General features: G+C 43.9%; 1 protein-coding gene across 7 annotated transcripts in view; it reads right to left on the reverse strand.

The window, feature by feature from the left end:
• Positions 1-18,799, reverse strand: part of RALGPS1 (Ral GEF with PH domain and SH3 binding motif 1) — a 254,050-nt gene that overhangs the window by 149,417 nt on the left and 85,834 nt on the right. For all 7 annotated transcript variants that reach the window (XM_072124780.1, XM_072124779.1, XM_072124778.1 and 4 more), the window contains 2 exons: positions 7,835-7,924; positions 4,287-4,379 (listed from right to left, as the gene is read on the reverse strand). In XM_072124780.1, the coding sequence (XP_071980881.1) occupies positions 4,287-4,379; positions 7,835-7,924 (183 nt within the window). The remainder of the gene's footprint in view (positions 1-4,286; positions 4,380-7,834; positions 7,925-18,799) is intronic.

Here is an 18,799-nt window from a genome sequence, read left to right on the forward strand (position 1 = left end):
GCAGGACATCCAGAGCACGTGACATCAGTCCTTACCATGTAATCACCAGTCCCACAGTATCTGGCAGTCATCTGTCTGTCTGTAAAGACCTCATCACGTTCAGAAACATCTATGCCAACAAGCTATAAAGCAACTTATCCTGATGAGTAAACTTGGGAATTCACATTAGGAACGCAGTAATCTCACCCGCTGCCTTTTATAGCTCCCAGAGCTCGGCAAATCTGCTCCAGAGTCACAATTATTACCAGGAATCACATCGACAAAAGTATCAGATCAGATTTTACTACTTTAAGGAAGATAAAACGTTCCCTTCCCTGGGAATCCTTTCACACCTTGTGGACGGAAGATCAGATACGGATAAAGTGATCGGATACGGATAAAGTTCCGCCGGGACCAGTGAGATATTTTATTTTTGGGATAACACATGAGGAACTTAAAGTCTCTCACCCAACATGCAAAGGGGAAACCTAAACGTGTAATAACTTTTTGTGCGGTTTTGATTACTTTTCTATAGTAGTGACACTTTACACTGACGAATGTGTTTTATAGAGGGGGCAAATCACATTCTTGTGACACCCCAATCGTAAGAGGTCGGTCAACTATATGGGTATATCCAATTTTCGGGATTGTGAACGCCCCTGGAAAAAGCTATGACATCCTGTGGTTGCAGGAGGATGCTCATTGGGTGAAGCGGGTCCCGTGACTCCCCCAGAACTTGTGGCTTTTGTGCAGGTCCGAAAACGGACTTCTCAAACATGGGAATCGGCAGACAGAGGGGGAAAGTATGTGTTGTTCCATATTCTGGGAAACCCCTCTATAAGTGAATGAAATGAGCCATATCTTCTAAACAATAAGAAACCTGTGGGGCCCCACCATTAACATGGAGGGGGGGGTGTGAAAGGTTGGAGCAGTGTCCGTTTAAGATAAACTACTCGCAATAAGGTTCTGCGACCGGTGACCAACCCACAGGATATCGAGGTTCACTGAAACGCACCATACTAGACATGTACAGTCCATGTAATGTACAAACACGAGGCGGTCGCACATTCGCTACGAAGATGTTGTGCTGCAGTCAGTGCTCACAACACAAAGAGTTCCCCTTGTACCTGCACAAAAATCTGCATCAGGTTTCCCTGCAAATCTCGGATACAATGTAGTATCCTGCCCAATATTCATTCAAGCGTCTTGGCACGAGCTGAGGTAACCGGAGCCGGCGGAGCCGGTGCCCAGACATTCCTTGTGTAGACGAGGCGCAGGCGCTCTACCTCTCTCTATGAAAGGCTCCGCTGCTTTGGTTCCCGTCCATTGCAGAAGTTACCAAACTGATGTTATCTGCAAACAGCTGAGAAGTTCAAAGCGGAGCCCAGCGCCGACAGGGAATTACTGAGAGGTCCGGGGAGGGATTTCTGCAGGTGCTTCTTACATTATCCAGGCCTCTTCTCTGTTGTCTTTGTGTCCTGACATGGATCTGACTTACCGGTGATATATTTCTGAAGCTCAGTGATGTAACAGACGAGCGGCCACATCTGTATCTAGAGCAGATCCGTGTTGTATCTATGAAGAAGCGACTCAAGTACCAAAACTAGGGTCAAAAAAGTCCACACAGGGGTGATCTATGGAGAGGTCATTCATAATTAAGGGCCAGAGAACCCCTTTAAGGGAAATAGACACCAGGTTTAGGGTGGGCTGTCTCCAATCTGTCTCCAATCTGAGTTGTACTATAGAACAGAGTAATTACATAGTTATTGATCGCTTCATATACTGTACATGACACATCTGTAAAACCAAGTTCAATTTGTGGACATTCCCTTTAATCTTAGAGAACGTAGAATGACGGAAAAACTAAATGGTTATCAGCTGGTTATGAAATGTTACGATGTGACAGCGGGAAACAATCAGCAATCCTCCATCACTGGCGCAGCACTCCCCTCAATCTGGAGAGCGTGTTATCTGGACTGCAGAGACGCCTCTGCCAAGAGCACAGTGACAGATTTACATTATCCAGGACCGGAGCCAAGAGCGTAGTCTGGAAGCGCAGGGACTAATCATAACTGGGGTGATATTGGCCTTCGCTGATTATATAAAAGGGGTTGTGCCAAGTTTGATTACTGCTGGGACCCCCAGCAATAAAGACAATGAACCCACAAGAAAGGAGGCCCTGCCCTCACGAACTACACAATACCATACCAAGCGTCAGGAATTACTGAGCACAGCGCTTGGCTATCTCCACCACTCATTGCTTATGAAAGTGCTAAAGTGATAGTAGAAGGAATGTGTGGGCACAGCCGACACTCAGTGCAACGCTGAACAGTACGATGAAGTGGACAGGGGTTGTGAAGGTGTATGACTCTACCAGAGTGGTGCTCTATCCGATAAGGTACAGCAGTCCAAATAAATGCAATAGTAGAAAGACGGATGGCACTCACCATGGGTAGATAAAATCTTCTTTATTTGTTCATTCAAGGTAAAATACAGGGAGGCACGCAGTGCCGCTATGCCGACGGGCCGTTTCGCGCCACTCGGCGCTTTCGCTTATGAAAGTGCTGGTCAAACCTGAGTGCTGTGCTCTGCAATTTCAGAAACTTCCATAGTACTGAATGGAGTAGCAGGACACATGCTTGACCTACTGCTTCATTCAATTAGTGAGAACAGATCCTCCGCCTAGTGATTGGTGAGGGTCCCAGCAGTTGGACCCCAAGATAAGACACAGCTGATAAATGAGCATGGCGGTAATAACCGTAACAAATCAAGACTACAGTGATCAGGAGACAAGTGGGAGGAGGACCCTGTCTGTGAGGGCTCACAATCTATGTGGGAGGGAGGATGGAGACACGAGGTGAGGGAGCAGAGCAGTTATTGTGCATTGTAGACTATCCTGAACAGGTGGCTTTTCAGGTTACGTCTGAAGGTTTGGAAAGTGGGGGACAGTCTGACACCCTCAGCTCACGGCCCGATGACTGCAGAGCCGATAGTTTTGGGACACTTTCACACTCAAGATTTTCCTTATTCCCGCTCAGAAAGATCCTGGAGTTCTTCCATGAAGACATCACATTCTAGAATCATCTTGATTTTGCAATGGCAGATACCTCACCGCAAGACGTTTCATACAGACCTCCTGGAAGAGGGTGGGGAGGGGGTAGCTTTTTGGGGTCTTCTTTTAACCCCGGTGCTATAATAGGAGGCAGTGAAATAGTCCGGATTCTTAGAACTCCCTCGCCGTGCCCAGTTTCCGAAACATATGTTTTTGGTATACGTTTCCATAAAAAAACTAATCAAACTTTCAGACTAAACAAAGACGTAGCCGGGCCTTGTGGTCGCTGCGCTACGTCTTTGTTTTACAAGTTTAATATCCTATCGCTAAGGAGAAAATTGACTGTATATCATTCACACCCGCCGCTGCCTACATCCAGATCATATACAGGAAGGGGGCTGATTGGTTTTCACCCCATTTAAGGGGTGACAAGCTGATGGTATATCATAGGATATGACATCACCTCCATCGGTAGCGGGCCAGCTGTCGGGATCCTTGCCAATCCACAAGATCACAGGGTCCGAGCGACACGCTATCACTTACTCTGGATGGAAAGCCCCTTTAAATAACATAACCCAATACAAAGAGACGTATAGAAAAATTACGGTACGTCATACGGAGCTGAAGCTTAATGAATTGTATGGGATGGGAATGGGCTGTGCTTCATACACAGTATGAAAAAAAGCTTTGCCCGGTTCGTGCTCCGTCCCAAAGTGACACAGATTTTGTAGCAGTAGGTTGTCAGTAAAAGTAGTTTCCTCCGATTCTTGTACATTAGGTCCCGCCTCCCGTGCAGGCTGATTTGCATATCCAGAATAATAATTTCATCTCTTCATCAATCTATGACCACTAAGGGGCGTCCCTGCTCCTTGTAAAGTCCGGGACCTGGTCCCATTATTCACTTGGAGAGTTGTGATTAAACTAATTGCAATTTCTTAAACCTTAATAAAGACTTTATTTTTTTGTGTTTTTCTTCTCTCCTTCCCTTTACAGTGCTCATTTTGTGTTTTCGTACATGTTTTTCTTTGTTGGCATCTCCATAGGATTATAGAAATCAACGTAATAAAATGATATACCGGGACGGTAGCCACGTGTACGCCCGGCACATGTCTATCCATACACTTGCCCTGTAGTCATTGCATCAATGGCCTCAATAGAGGAAGACGAGAGGAAGTGACAGAGGCGGCTCATCGGAGAAATCCCTCCGGACACAGAATAATGGGAGAGATACTCTACAGCAGGTGACAGGACTTACCGCCCAGGTCTTTGTCAGCCTGAAGATGGGCGCGCTCTGCAACGCCGACACTACCGACATCAGGGAGTGCAGGTTGTTCAAATCCAGGAGTTTCTGCGGAAAAAAAATTGAAAATATTTTTTTTACTAAAAAATACTGTATCAGAGCAATATCTACAGGTTTTCAGGAATTGCAGTCGTTTGGATCGATGCTGACCAGTGGTGGTCCGACTACTGATCATGAGACGAGAGGTCCCTGTACCTCCAAATGACATGCTGCGGCTGTGCAAGTGCAACTAGTAGCTCCATCTGGTGATGCAGGTATCCCCAGTCTGGTGACTAATAGAGGTCAGGAACTAACAATCAGTAAGTAGGGATAGGGGTTAACTTATACATCCAGAATGACCCCTGGAGGACCATTGGGGATGGACACAAGTCATTTGAGGGGTTATATACAGGAGTGGAGAGTACTCAGTGTCGGACTGGCCCACCAGAGTACCAGAGGATCCTCCGGTGGGCCCCTGCTCCACACAGTACATCAGAAAACACCAGAATTTGGAGGCTGCTACAGTCTATTTCCTAGGGAATAATGAAGAGTGGGCCCCCAAATTGATTTTCTCTGATGGGCCTAAGGAAACCCAGTCCGACACTGAGAGTACTGTATATTTTGGGTTTGAGAGTGTGGTCGATATTTTTAAGCGCTGTAGTCACACCCCAGGGAGATGACGACATATCAGGCTGCGGTCACACGTGGCTTTTACATTGCATTTTGATATGCAACACAGCAGCTGACAAGAGGAGATTTGCATAACTACATTGTATTTTGTAAACGCAAATGTTAACACATAAACTATCGTAGTGTAAACATACGCATTAACACTGCGTTAACGGTTGCATTTTGTAAACGCACATGTTGACTGCGAAGTAATTCGGCAAATCTCTGCTCGGCTGTTGTATTTCATTGTATTGTAAGTGCAATGTAAAAGCCACGTGTGAACGCAGCCTTAGAGCCTGTCAACTAATTCCAAATTACATGTTAAAACAGGGTCCAATTAAAAAAAAAAAAAAATAAATCCTTCCTTTGCACCCGCCCTGGACCAGATGCAGATTTGCGGCTAAAAAAGTTGCAAAAGTAATGGGAAAAAAAGTGATACATATGTGAAAGGTCACACAGAACATCGGGAAAATAAAGATACAAAGTTACAAACACCCAAAAAGTCGGAAAAAAAGAAATAAAAAAAAACAAGCAGAAATAAAGATACACGTTCACCCACTGAATCATCTCTGCAAATGGTCTCGTTTAGTGTATACAGCTCCTATGCAGCCCGATGGGTCTCTATGTCTTCTCCATCTCCAGTCATAGCAAATAACCCTACGATATCACCATGTAGGGATCAGATGCCAGGGATCAGGACGCATGATTTATCTGTGTCATGTGACCCTGTATAGATCTGCGCAGGGCCCCCCCCCATTAGATGTTGATTTAAAGGGGAAAATATGTGGAAATATGTGGAGAGAAGATTAATACATATTCTCCTGCACTCGCTGATGAATCCAGTGATTTATAGAGACAAACAAGTCTCTGTCAGAACAATTTACATTTTTCGGCAGCTCCTGTGTTTATAGCGGTGTCGGCGGGCTCATGGAACTGTTAGCGATCAGAATAAATTCTCTAATCGGATTTGATTGATCGTTATTCATGCGGCCAATCCGAGGTAGGATTATAGCGGCGGATGTTTACACTGCGGCCTGAGCCCGCTGCCACCTACAGCCCCTTACATGTGCTATGAAGTGCTCCGTATTACCAAACACGGGGTTTCCAAGTGAGTGGAATCTCTGCCTCCTGATGGCGCTATAGTTATACTTATAGTCTACACCGTACTTGTACTTATAGTACATACTTATAGTATATACAGTACTTGTGCTTATAGTACATACTTATATTCTATACCGTACTTGTACTTATAGTACATACTTATAGTATATACAGTACTTGTGCTTATAGTACACACTCATGCTTATAGTATATAATTATACTTATATTTGTTTTGCGTTTTAGCTTCTCTATTAGTATAAATCTGTAACCAGCAATGGAAACGTTTATCTTAATTTATAGAACAAACAAACTCATAATGAAAATTACACAGAAGAATTCCAATCAAACTAAATACAAAATCACGGATGTGGCCTCCCCTGCGTTCACCCCTCATATAACATCAGATATTCGGCATAGGATTTTGAGTAAATTCCCCTCCTTGATGTCAATCATCCGCTATATCACTCTGTTCAGATGAGACGTATATGGGGAGGGGGTGATGACCACATACAGTAACTATACACTCACCGGCCACTTTATTAGGTACACCATGCTAGTAACGGGTTGGACCCCTTTTTGCCTTCAGAACTGCCTCAATTCTTCGTGGCATAGATACAACAAGGTGCTGGAAGCATTCCTCAGAGATTTTGGTCCATATTGACATGATGGCATCACACAGTTGCCGCAGATTTGTCGGCTGCACATCCATGATGCGAATCTCCCGTTCCACCACATCCCAAAGATGCTCTATTGGATTGAGATCTGGTGACTGTGGAGGCCATTTGAGTCCAGTGACCTCATTGTCATGTTCAAGAAACCAGTCTGAGATGATTCCAGCTTTATGACATGGCGCATTATCCTGCTGAAAGTAGCCATCAGATGTTACAGGGTACATTGTGCTCATAAAGGGATGGACATGGTCAGCAACAATACTCAGGTAGGCTGTGGCGTTGTACCAAGGGGCCCAAAGAGTGCCAAGAAAATATTCCCCACACCATGACAGCACCACCACCAGCCTGACCCGCTGATACAAGGCAGGATGGATCCATGCTTTCATGTTGTTGACGCCAAATTCTGACCCTACCATCCGAATATCGCAGCAGAAATCGAGACTCATCAGACCAGGCAACGTTTTTCCAATCTTCTACTGTCCAATTTCGATGAGCTTGTGCAAATTGTAGCCTCAGTTTCCTGTTCTTAGCTGAAAGGAGTGGCACCCGGTGTGGTCTTCTGCTGCTGTAGCCCATCTGCCTCAAAGTTGGACGTACTGTGCGTTCAGAGATGCTCTTCTGCCTACCTTGGGTGTAACGGGTGGCGATTTGAGTCACTGTTGCCTTTCTATCAGCTCGAACCAGTCTGCCCATTCTCCTCTGACCTCTGGCATCAACAAGGCATTTCCGCCCACAGAACTGCCGCTCACTGGATGTTTTTTCTTTTTTGGACCATTCTCTGTAAACCCTAGAGATGGTTGTGCGTGAAAATCCCAGTAGATCAGCAGTTTCTGAAATACTCAGACCAGCCCTTCTGGCACCAACAACCATGCCACGTTCAAAGGCCTCAAATCTCCTTTCTTCCCCATACTGATGCTCGGTTGGAACTGCAGGAGATTGTCCTGACCATGTCTACATGCCTAAATGCACTGAGTTGCCGCCATGTGATTGGCTGAATAGAAATTAAGTGTTAACGAGCAGTTGGACAGGTGTACCTAATAAAGTGGCCGGTGAGTGTACATAAAACACAACATAAAGCCTCACCTTGGCGATCTTGATAAAATGGCTCAGTATTTCAGCTCTAATCTTTAGAGTCTGTGTGGTTAGGATTTCTCGGACAACCCAGAAACTGACCTGAAAGGAAACCAGAAGATACGAAGGGTTAATCAGATTGGAAAATTCTTCCCAACAGAAGCCACGAGCTAATAAAACGTCTATAATGGAAGTTTATATACAAAGGCTCCTACAAGTGCAGAGACTCCGCTCAATGTATAGAATGTAGCTTACAGCAGCTTAGATACATTGGGGGTCATTTACTAAAGGCCCGATTCGCGTTTTCCCGACGTGTTACCCGAATATTTCCGATTTGCTCCGATTCTCCCTGAATTGCCCCAGGATTTTGGCGCACGCAATCAGATTGTGGCGCATCAGCGCTGGCATGCACGTGGCGGAAATCGGGGGCGTGGCCGAAAGAAAACCCGACTGATTCGGAAAAACCGCCGCATTTAAAACAAAAAATCTGTCGCAGAGCTTGCACTTACCTTCACTCAGCCCGAGCCGTTGAACTCCAGTGCGCTCCAATGCTTTTCAGCGCAGCAGCGCCACCTGGTGGACGGCGGAGGAACTACCTTAATAAATCCCGTCCGGACCCGAATCCAGCGCAGAGAACGCGCCGCTGGATCGCGAATGGACCGGGTAAGTAAATCTGCCCCAGTATCTCAGCTCTACTTCATGTGGCTACCTTTATAACGAAGCTACGATGGAGCACATTAACTCTGTGTGGTAGATACCTCTGCAATGGCAGCTTAGATACAGCTCATATCTATGTGTGGTAGATACCTCTGCAATGGCAGCTTAGATACAGCTCATATCTATGTGTGGTAGATACCTCTATAGTGACAGCTTAGATACATAGGCTCATATCTATGTGTGGTAGATACCTCTGCAATGGCAGCTTAGATACAGCTCATATCTGTGTGTGGTAGATACCTCTGCAATGGCAGCTTAGATACAGCTCATATCTATGTGTGGTAGATACCTCTGCAATGGCAGCTTAGATACAGCTCATATCTATGTGTGGTAGATACCTCTATAGTGACAGCTTAGATACATAGGCTCATATCTATGTGTGGTAGATACCTCTGCAATGGCAGCTTAGATACAGCTCATATCTATGTGTGGTAGATACCTCTGCAATGGCAGCTTAGATACAGCTCATATCTATGTGTGGTAGATACCTCTGCAATGGCAGCTTAGATACAGCTCATATCTATGTGTGGTAGATACCTCTGCAATGGCAGCTTAGATACAGCTCATATCTATGTGTGGTAGATACCTCTGCAATGGCAGCTTAGATACAGCTCATATCTATGTGTGGTAGATACCTCTGCAATGGCAGCTTAGACACAGAGGCTCATATCTATGTGTGGTAGATACCTCTATAGTGACAGCTTAGATACAGGGGCTCATATCTATGTGTGGTAGATACCTCTATAGTGGCAGCTTAGATACAGGGGCTCATATCTATGTGTGGTAGATACCTCTATAGTGACAGCTTAGATACAGGGGCTCATATCTATGTGTGGTAGATACCTCTATAATGGCAGCTTAGATACAGGGGCTCATATCTATGTGTGGTAGATACCTCTATAGTGGCAGCTTAGATACAGAGGCTCATATCTATGTGTGGTAGATACCTCTATAGTGGCAGCTTAGATACAGGGGCTCATATCTATGTGTGGTAGATACCTCTATAGTGACAGCTTAGATACAGGGGCTCATATCTATGTGTGGTAGATACCTCTATAGTGACAGCTTAGATACAGGGGCTCATATCTATGTGTGGTAGATACCTCTACAATGGCAGCTTAGATACAGAGGCTCATATCTATGTGTGGTACATACCTCTATAGTGGCAGCTTAGATACAGGGGCTCATATCTATGTGTGGTAGATACCTCTATAGTGACAGCTTAGATACAGAGGCTCATATCTATGTGTGGTAGATACCTCTATAGTGGCAGCTTAGATACAGAGGCTCATATCTATGTGTGGTAGATACCTCTATAGTGGCAGCTTAGATACAGAGGCTCATATCTATGTGTGGCAGATACCTCTATAATGGCAGCTTAGATACAGAGGCTCATATCTATGTGTGGTAGATACCTCTATAATGGCAGCTTAGATACAGAGGCTCATATCTATGTGTGGTAGATACCTCTATAATGGCAGCTTAGATACAGAGGCTCATATCTATGTGTGGTAGATACCTCTATAATGGCAGCTTAGATACAGGGGCTCATATCTATGTGTGGTAGATACCTCTATAGTGGCAGCTTAGATACATAGGCTCATATCTATGTGTGGTAGATACCTCTATAATGGCAGCTTAGATACAGGGGCTCATATCTATGTGTGGTAGATACCTCTGCAATGGCAGCTTAGATACAGAGGCTCATATCTATGTGTGGTAGATACCTCTATAGTGACAGCTTAGATACAGGGGCTCATATCTATGTGTGGTAGATACCTCTGCAATGGCAGCTTAGATACAGAGGCTCATATCTATGTGTGGTAGATACCTCTATAGTGGCAGCTTAGATACAGAGGCTCATATCTATGTGTGGTAGATACCTCTATAATGGCAGCTTAGATACAGGGGCTCATATCTATGTGTGGCAGATACCTCTATAATGGCAGCTTAGATACAGAGGCTCATATCTATGTGTGGCAGATACCTCTATAATGGCAGCTTAGATACAGGGGCTCATATCTATGTTTGGTAGATACCTCTATAGTGGCAGCTTAGATACAGGGGCTCAGATCTATGTGTGGTAGAGACCTCCTCTGCAATGGCAGCTTAGATACAGGGGCTCATATCTATGTGTGGTAGATACCTCTATAATGGCAGCTTAGATACAGAGGCTCATATCTATGTGTGGTAGATACCTCTATAATGGCAGCTTAGATACAGAGGCTCATATCTATGTGTGGTAGATACCTCTATAGTGGCAGCTTAGATACATAGGCTCATATCTATGTGTGGTAGATACCTCTATAATGGCAGCTTAGATACAGGGGCTTATATCTATGTGAGGCAGATACCTCTATAATGGCAGCTTAGATACAGAGGCTCATATCTATGTGTGGTAGATACCTCTGCAATGGCAGCTTAGATACATAGGCTCATATCTATGTGAGGCAGATACCTCTATAGTGCCAGCTTAGATACAGAGGCTCATATCTATGTGTGGTAGATACCTCTATAATGGCAGCTTAAATACAGGGGCTCATATCTATGTGTGGTTGATACCTCTATTGTGACAGCTTAGATACAGAGGCTCATATCTATGTGTGGTAGATACCTCTGCAATGGCAGCTTAGATACAGGGGCTCATATCTATGTGTGGTAGATACCTCTGCAATGGCAGCTTAGATACAGAGGCTCATAACTATGTGTGGTAGATACCTCTGCAATGGCAGCTTAGATACAGAGGCTCATATCTATGTGTGGTAGAGACCTCCTCTGCAATGGCAGCTTAGATACAGGGGCTCATATCTATGTGTGGTAGATACCTCTATAATGGCAGCTTAGATACAGGGGCTCATATCTATGTGTGGTAGATACCTCTATAATGGCAGCTTAGATACAGAGGCTCATATCTATGTGTGGTAGATACCTCTATAATGGCAGCTTAGATACAGGGGCTCATATCTATGTGTGGTAGATACCTCTATAATGGCAGCTTAGATACATAGGCTCATATCTATCTGTGGTAGATACCTCTGCAATGGCAGCTTAGATACAGGGGCTCATATCTATGTGTGGTAGATACCTCTATAATGGCAGCTTAGATATAGGGGCTCATATCTATGTGTGGTAGATACCTCTATAATGGCAGCTTAGATACAGAGGCTCATATCTATGTGTGGCAGATACCTCTATAATGGCAGCTTAGATACAGAGGCTCATATCTATGTGTGGCAGATACCTCTATAATGGCAGCTTAGATACAGGGGCTCATATCTATGTGTGGTAGATACCTCTATAGTGGCAGCTTAGATACAGAGGCTCATATCTATGTGTGGTAGATACCTCTATAATGGCAGCTTAGATACATAGGCTCATATCTATGTGTGGTAGATACCTCTATAGTGACAGCTTAGATACAGAGGCTCATATCTATGTGTGGTAGATACCTCTGCAATGGCAGCTTAGATACATAGGCTCATATCTATGTGAGGCAGATACCTCTATAGTGACAGCTTAGATACATAGGCTCATATCTATGTGTGGTAGATACCTCTATAATGGCAGCTTAGATACAGAGGCTCATATCTATGTGTGGTAGATACCTCTATAATGGCAGCTTAGATACAGGGGCTCATATCTATGTATGGTAGATACCTCTGCAATGGCAGCTTAGATACAGAGGCTCATATCTATGTGTGGTAGATACCTCTATAATGGCAGCTTAGATACAGGGGCTCATATCTATGTATGGTAGATACCTCTGCAATGGCAGCTTAGATACAGAGGCTCATATCTATGTGTGGTAGATACCTCTACAATGGCAGCTTAGATACAGAGGCTCATATCTATGTGTGGTAGATACCTCTATAATGGCAGCTTAGATACAGGGGCTCATATCTATGTGTGGTAGATACCTCTGCAATGGCAGCTTAGATACATAGGCTCATATCTATGTGTGGTAGATACCTCTATAATGGCAGCTTAGATACAGAGGCTCATATCTATGTGTGGTAGATACCTCTATAATGGCAGCTTAGATACAGAGGCTCATATCTATGTGTGGTAGATACCTCTGCAATGGCAGCTTAGATACAGGGGCTCATATCTATGTGTGGTAGATACCTCTGCAATGGCAGCTTAGATACAGGGGCTCATATCTATGTGTGGTAGATACCTCTATAGTGGCAGCTTAGATACAGAGGCTCATATCTATGTGTGGTAGATACCTCTATAATGGCAGCTTAGATACAGGGGCTCATATCTATGTGTGGCAGATACCTCTATAATGGCAGCTTAGATACAGAGGCTCATATCTATGTGTGGCAGATACCTCTATAATGGCAGCTTAGATACAGGGGCTCATATCTATGTGTGGTAGATACCTCTATAGTGGCAGCTTAGATACAGAGGCTCATATCTATGTGTGGTAGATACCTCTATAATGGCAGCTTAGATACAGAGGCTCATATCTATGTGTGGTAGATACCTCTATAGTGACAGCTTAGATACAGAGGCTCATATCTATGTGTGGTAGATACCTCTGCAATGGCAGCTTAGATACATAGGCTCATATCTATGTGTGGTAGATACCTCTATAATGGCAGCTTAGATACAGGGGCTCATATCTATGTATGGTAGATACCTCTGCAATGGCAGCTTAGATACAGAGGCTCATATCTATGTGTGGTTGATACCTCTACAATGGCAGCTTAGATACAGGGGCTCATATCTATGTGTGGTAGATACCTCTATAATGGCAGCTTAGATACAGGGGCTCATATCTATGTATGGTAGATACCTCTGCAATGGCAGCTTAGATACAGAGGCTCATATCTATGTGTGGTAGATACCTCTACAATGGCAGCTTAGATACAGAGGCTCATATCTATGTGTGGTAGATACCTCTATAATGGCAGCTTAGATACAGGGGCTCATATCTATGTGTGGTAGATACCTCTGCAATGGCAGCTTAGATACATAGGCTCATATCTATGTGTGGTAGATACCTCTATAATGGCAGCTTAGATACAGAGGCTCATATCTATGTGTGGTAGATACCTCTGCAATGGCAGCTTAGATACAGGGGCTCATATCTATGTGTGGTAGATACCTCTGCAATGGCAGCTTAGATACAGGGGCTCATATCTATGTGTGGTAGATACCTCTATAGTGGCAGCTTAGATACAGAGGCTCATATCTATGTGTGGTAGATACCTCTATAATGGCAGCTTAGATACAGGGGCTCATATCTATGTGTGGCAGATACCTCTATAATGGCAGCTTAGATACAGAGGCTCAGATCTATGTGTGGTAGATACCTCTATAGTGGCAGCTTAGATACAGGGGCTCATATCTATGTGTGGTAGATACCTCTATAATGGCAGCTTAGATACAGGGGCTCATATCTATGTGTGGTAGATACCTCTATAGTGGCAGCTTAGATACAGAGGCTCATATCTATGTGTGGTAGATACCTCTATAATGGCAGCTTAGATACAGGGGCTCATATCTATGTTTGGTAGATACCTCTATAGTGGCAGCTTAGATACAGGGGCTCATATCTATGTGTGGTAGATACCTCTATAATGGCAGCTTAGATACAGAGGCTCATATCTATGTGTGGTAGATACCTCTATAATGGCAGCTTAGATACAGAGGCTCATATCTATGTGTGGTAGATACCTCTATAAGGGCAGCTTAGATACATAGGCTCATATCTATGTGTGGTAGATACCTCTATAATGGCAGCTTAGATACAGGGGCTCATATCTATGTGTGGTAGATACCTCTGCAATGGCAGCTTAGATACATAGGCTCATATCTATGTGTGGTAGATACCTCTATAATGGCAGCTTAGATACAGAGGCTCATATTTATGTGTGCTAGATACCTCTATAATGGCAGCTTAGATACAGGGGCTCATATCTATGTGTGGTAGATACCTCTATAATGGCAGCTTAGATACAGAGGCTCATATCTATGTGTGGTAGATACCTCTGCAATGGCAGCTTAGATACAGAGGCTCATAACTATGTGTGGTAGATACCTCTGCAATGGCAGCTTAGATACAGAGGCTCATATCTATGTGTGGTAGATACCTCCTCTGCAATGGCAGCTTAGATACAGAGGCTCATATCTATGTGTGGTAGATACCTCCTCTGCAATGGCAGCTTAGATACAGGGGCTCATATCTATGTGTGGTAGATACCTCTGCAATGGCAGCTTAGATACATAGGCTCATATCTATGTGTGGTAGATACCTCTATAATGGCAGCTTAGATACAGAGGCTCATATCTATGTGTGGTAGATACCTCTGCAATGGCAGCTTAGATACATAGGCTCATATCTATGTGTGGTAGATACCTCTATAATGGCAGCTTAGATACAGAGGCTCATATCTATGTGTGGTAGATACCTCTATAATGGCAGCTTAGATACAGGGGCTCATATCTATGTATGGTAGATACCTCTGCAATGGCAGCTTAGATACAGAGGCTCATATCTATGTGTGGTAGATACCTCTACAATGGCAGCTTAGATACAGAGGCTCATATCTATGTGTGGTAGATACCTCTGCAATGGCACCTTAGATACAGAGGCTCAGATCTATGTGTGGTAGATACCTCTATAGTGGCAGCTTAGATACAGAGGCTCATATCTATGTGTGGTAGATACCTCTATAATGGCAGCTTAGATACAGGGGCTCATATCTATGTGTGGCAGATGCCTCTATAATGGCAGCTTAGATACAGAGGCTCAGATCTATGTGTGGCAGATGCCTCTATAATGGCAGCTTAGATACAGAGGCTCAGATCTATGTGTGGTAGATACCTCTATAGTGGCAGCTTAGATACAGGGGCTCATATCTATGTGTGGCAGATACCTCTATAATGGCAGCTTAGATACAGGGGCTCATATCTATGTTTGGTAGATACCTCTATAGTGGCAGCTTAGATACAGAGGCTCATATCTATGTGTGGTAGATACCTCTATAATGGCAGCTTAGATACAGAGGCTCATATCTATGTGTGGTAGATACCTCTATAATGGCAGCTTAGATACAGGGGCTCATATCTATGTTTGGTAGATACCTCTATAGTGGCAGCTTAGATACAGGGGCTCATATCTATGTGTGGTAGATACCTCTATAATGGCAGCTTAGATACAGGGGCTCATATCTATGTGTGGTAGATACCTCTATAGTGGCAGCTTAGATACATAGGCTCATATCTATGTGTGGTAGATACCTCTATAATGGCAGCTTAGATACAGAGGCTCATATCTATGTGTGGTAGATACCTCTATAATGGCAGCTTAGATACAGAGGCTCATATCTATGTGTGGTAGATACCTCTATAATGGCAGCTTAGATACAGGGGCTCATATCTATGTGTGGTAGATACCTCTGCAATGGCAGCTTAGATACATAGGCTCATATCTATGTGTGGTAGATACCTCTATAATGGCAGCTTAGATACAGGGGCTCATATCTATGTGTGGTAGATACCTCTGCAATGGCAGCTTAGATACAGGGGCTCATATCTATGTGTGGTAGATACCTCTGCAATGGCAGCTTAGATACAGGGGCTCATATCTATGTGTGGTAGATACCTCTGCAATGGCAGCTTAGATACAGAGGCTCATATCTATGTGTGGTAGATACCTCTATAATGGCAGCTTAGATACAGAGGCTCATATCTATGTGTGCTAGATACCTCTATAATGGCAGCTTAGATACAGAGGCTCATATCTATGTGTGGTAGATACCTCTATAATGGCAGCTTAGATACAGCTCATATCTATGTGTGGTAGATACCTCTGCAATGGCAGCTTAGATACAGAGGCTCGTAACTATGTGTGGTAGATACCTCTGCAATGGCAGCTTAGATACAGAGGCTCATATCTATGTGTGGTAGATACCTCTATAGTGGCAGCTTAGATACAGGGGCTCATATCTATGTGTGGTAGATACCTCTATAGTGGCAGCTTAGATACAGAGGCTCATATCTATGTGTGGTAGATACCTCTATAATGGCAGCTTAGATACATAGGCTCATATCTATGTGTGACAGATACCTCTATAGTGGCAGCTTAGATACAGAGGCTCATATCTATGTGTGGCAGATACCTCTATAGTGACAGCTTTGATACAGGGGCTCATATCTATGTGTGGTAGATACCTCTGCAATGGCAGCTTAGATACATAGGCTCATATCTATGTGTGGTAGATACCTCTATAATGGCAGCTTAGATACAGAGGCTCATATCTATGTGTGGTAGATACCTCTATAGTGACAGCTTAGATACAGGGGCTCATATCTATGTGTGGTAGATACCTCTATAGTGGCAGCTTAGATACAGAGGCTCATATCTATGTGTGGTAGATACCTCTGCAATGGCAGCTTAGATACATAGGCTCATATCTATGTGTGGTAGATACCTCTATAGTGGCAGCTTAGATACAGAGGCTCATATCTATGTGTGGCAGATACCTCTATAGTGACAGCTTTGATACAGGGGCTCATATCTATGTGTGGTAGATACCTCTGCAATGGCAGCTTAGATACATAGGCTCATATCTATGTGTGGTAGATACCTCTATAATGGCAGCTTAGATACAGAGGCTCATATCTATGTGAGGCAGATACCTCTATAGTGACAGCTTAGATACAGAGGCTCATATCTATGTGTGGTAGATACCTCTGCAATGGCAGCTTAGATACATAGGCTCATATCTATGTGTGGTAGATACCTCTATAATGGCAGCTTAGATACAGAGGCTCATATCTATGTGTGGTAGATACCTCTATAATGGCAGCTTAGATACAGGGGCTCATATCTATGTATGGTAGATACCTCTGCAATGGCAGCTTAGATACAGAGGCTCATATCTATGTGTGGTAGATACCTCTACAATGGCAGCTTAGATACAGAGGCTCATATCTATGTGTGGTAGATACCTCTATAATGGCAGCTTAGATACAGGGGCTCATATCTATGTGAGGCAGATACCTCTATAGTGACAGCTTAGATACAGAGGCTCATATCTATGTGTGGTAGATACCTCTGCAATGGCAGCTTAGATACATAGGCTCATATCTATGTGTGGTAGATACCTCTATAATGGCAGCTTAGATACAGGGGCTCATATCTATGTGTGGTAGATACCTCTGCAATGGCAGCTTAGATACAGGGGCTCATATCTATGTGAGGCAGATACCTCTATAGTGACAGCTTAGATACAGAGGCTCATATCTATGTGTGGTAGATACCTCTGCAATGGCAGCTTAGATACATAGGCTCATATCTATGTGTGGTAGATACCTCTATAATGGCAGCTTAGATACAGAGGCTCATATCTATGTGAGGCAGATACCTCTATAGTGACAGCTTAGATACAGAGGCTCATATCTATGTGTGGTAGATACCTCTGCAATGGCAGCTTAGATACATAGGCTCATATCTATGTGTGGTAGATACCTCTATAATGGCAGCTTAGATACAGAGGCTCATATCTATGTGTGGTAGATACCTCTATAATGGCAGCTTAGATACAGGGGCTCATATCTATGTATGGTAGATACCTCTGCAATGGCAGCTTAGATACAGAGGCTCATATCTATGTGTGGTAGATACCTCTACAATGGCAGCTTAGATACAGAGGCTCATATCTATGTGTGGTAGATACCTCTATAATGGCAGCTTAGATACAGGGGCTCATATCTATGTGAGGCAGATACCTCTATAGTGACAGCTTAGATACAGAGGCTCATATCTATGTGTGGTAGATACCTCTGCAATGGCAGCTTAGATACATAGGCTCATATCTATGTGTGGTAGATACCTCTATAATGGCAGCTTAGATACAGGGGCTCATATCTATGTGTGGTAGATACCTCTGCAATGGCAGCTTAGATACAGGGGCTCATATCTATGTGTGGTAGATACCTCTGCAATGGCAGCTTAGATACAGAGGCTCATATCTATGTGTGGTAGATACCTCTATAATGGCAGCTTAGATACAGAGGCTCATATCTATGTGTGCTAGATACCTCTATAATGGCAGCTTAGATACAGAGGCTCATATCTATGTGTGCTAGATACCTCTATAATGGCAGCTTAGATACAGAGGCTCATATCTATGTGTGGTAGATACCTCTGCAATGGCAGCTTAGATACAGAGGCTCGTAACTATGTGTGGTAGATACCTCTGCAATGGCAGCTTAGATACAGAGGCTCATATCTATGTGTGGTAG

The sequence above is a fragment of the Engystomops pustulosus genome, chromosome 9 (assembly GCF_040894005.1).
Source record: "Engystomops pustulosus chromosome 9, aEngPut4.maternal, whole genome shotgun sequence".
NCBI lineage: Eukaryota > Metazoa > Chordata > Amphibia > Anura > Leptodactylidae > Engystomops > Engystomops pustulosus.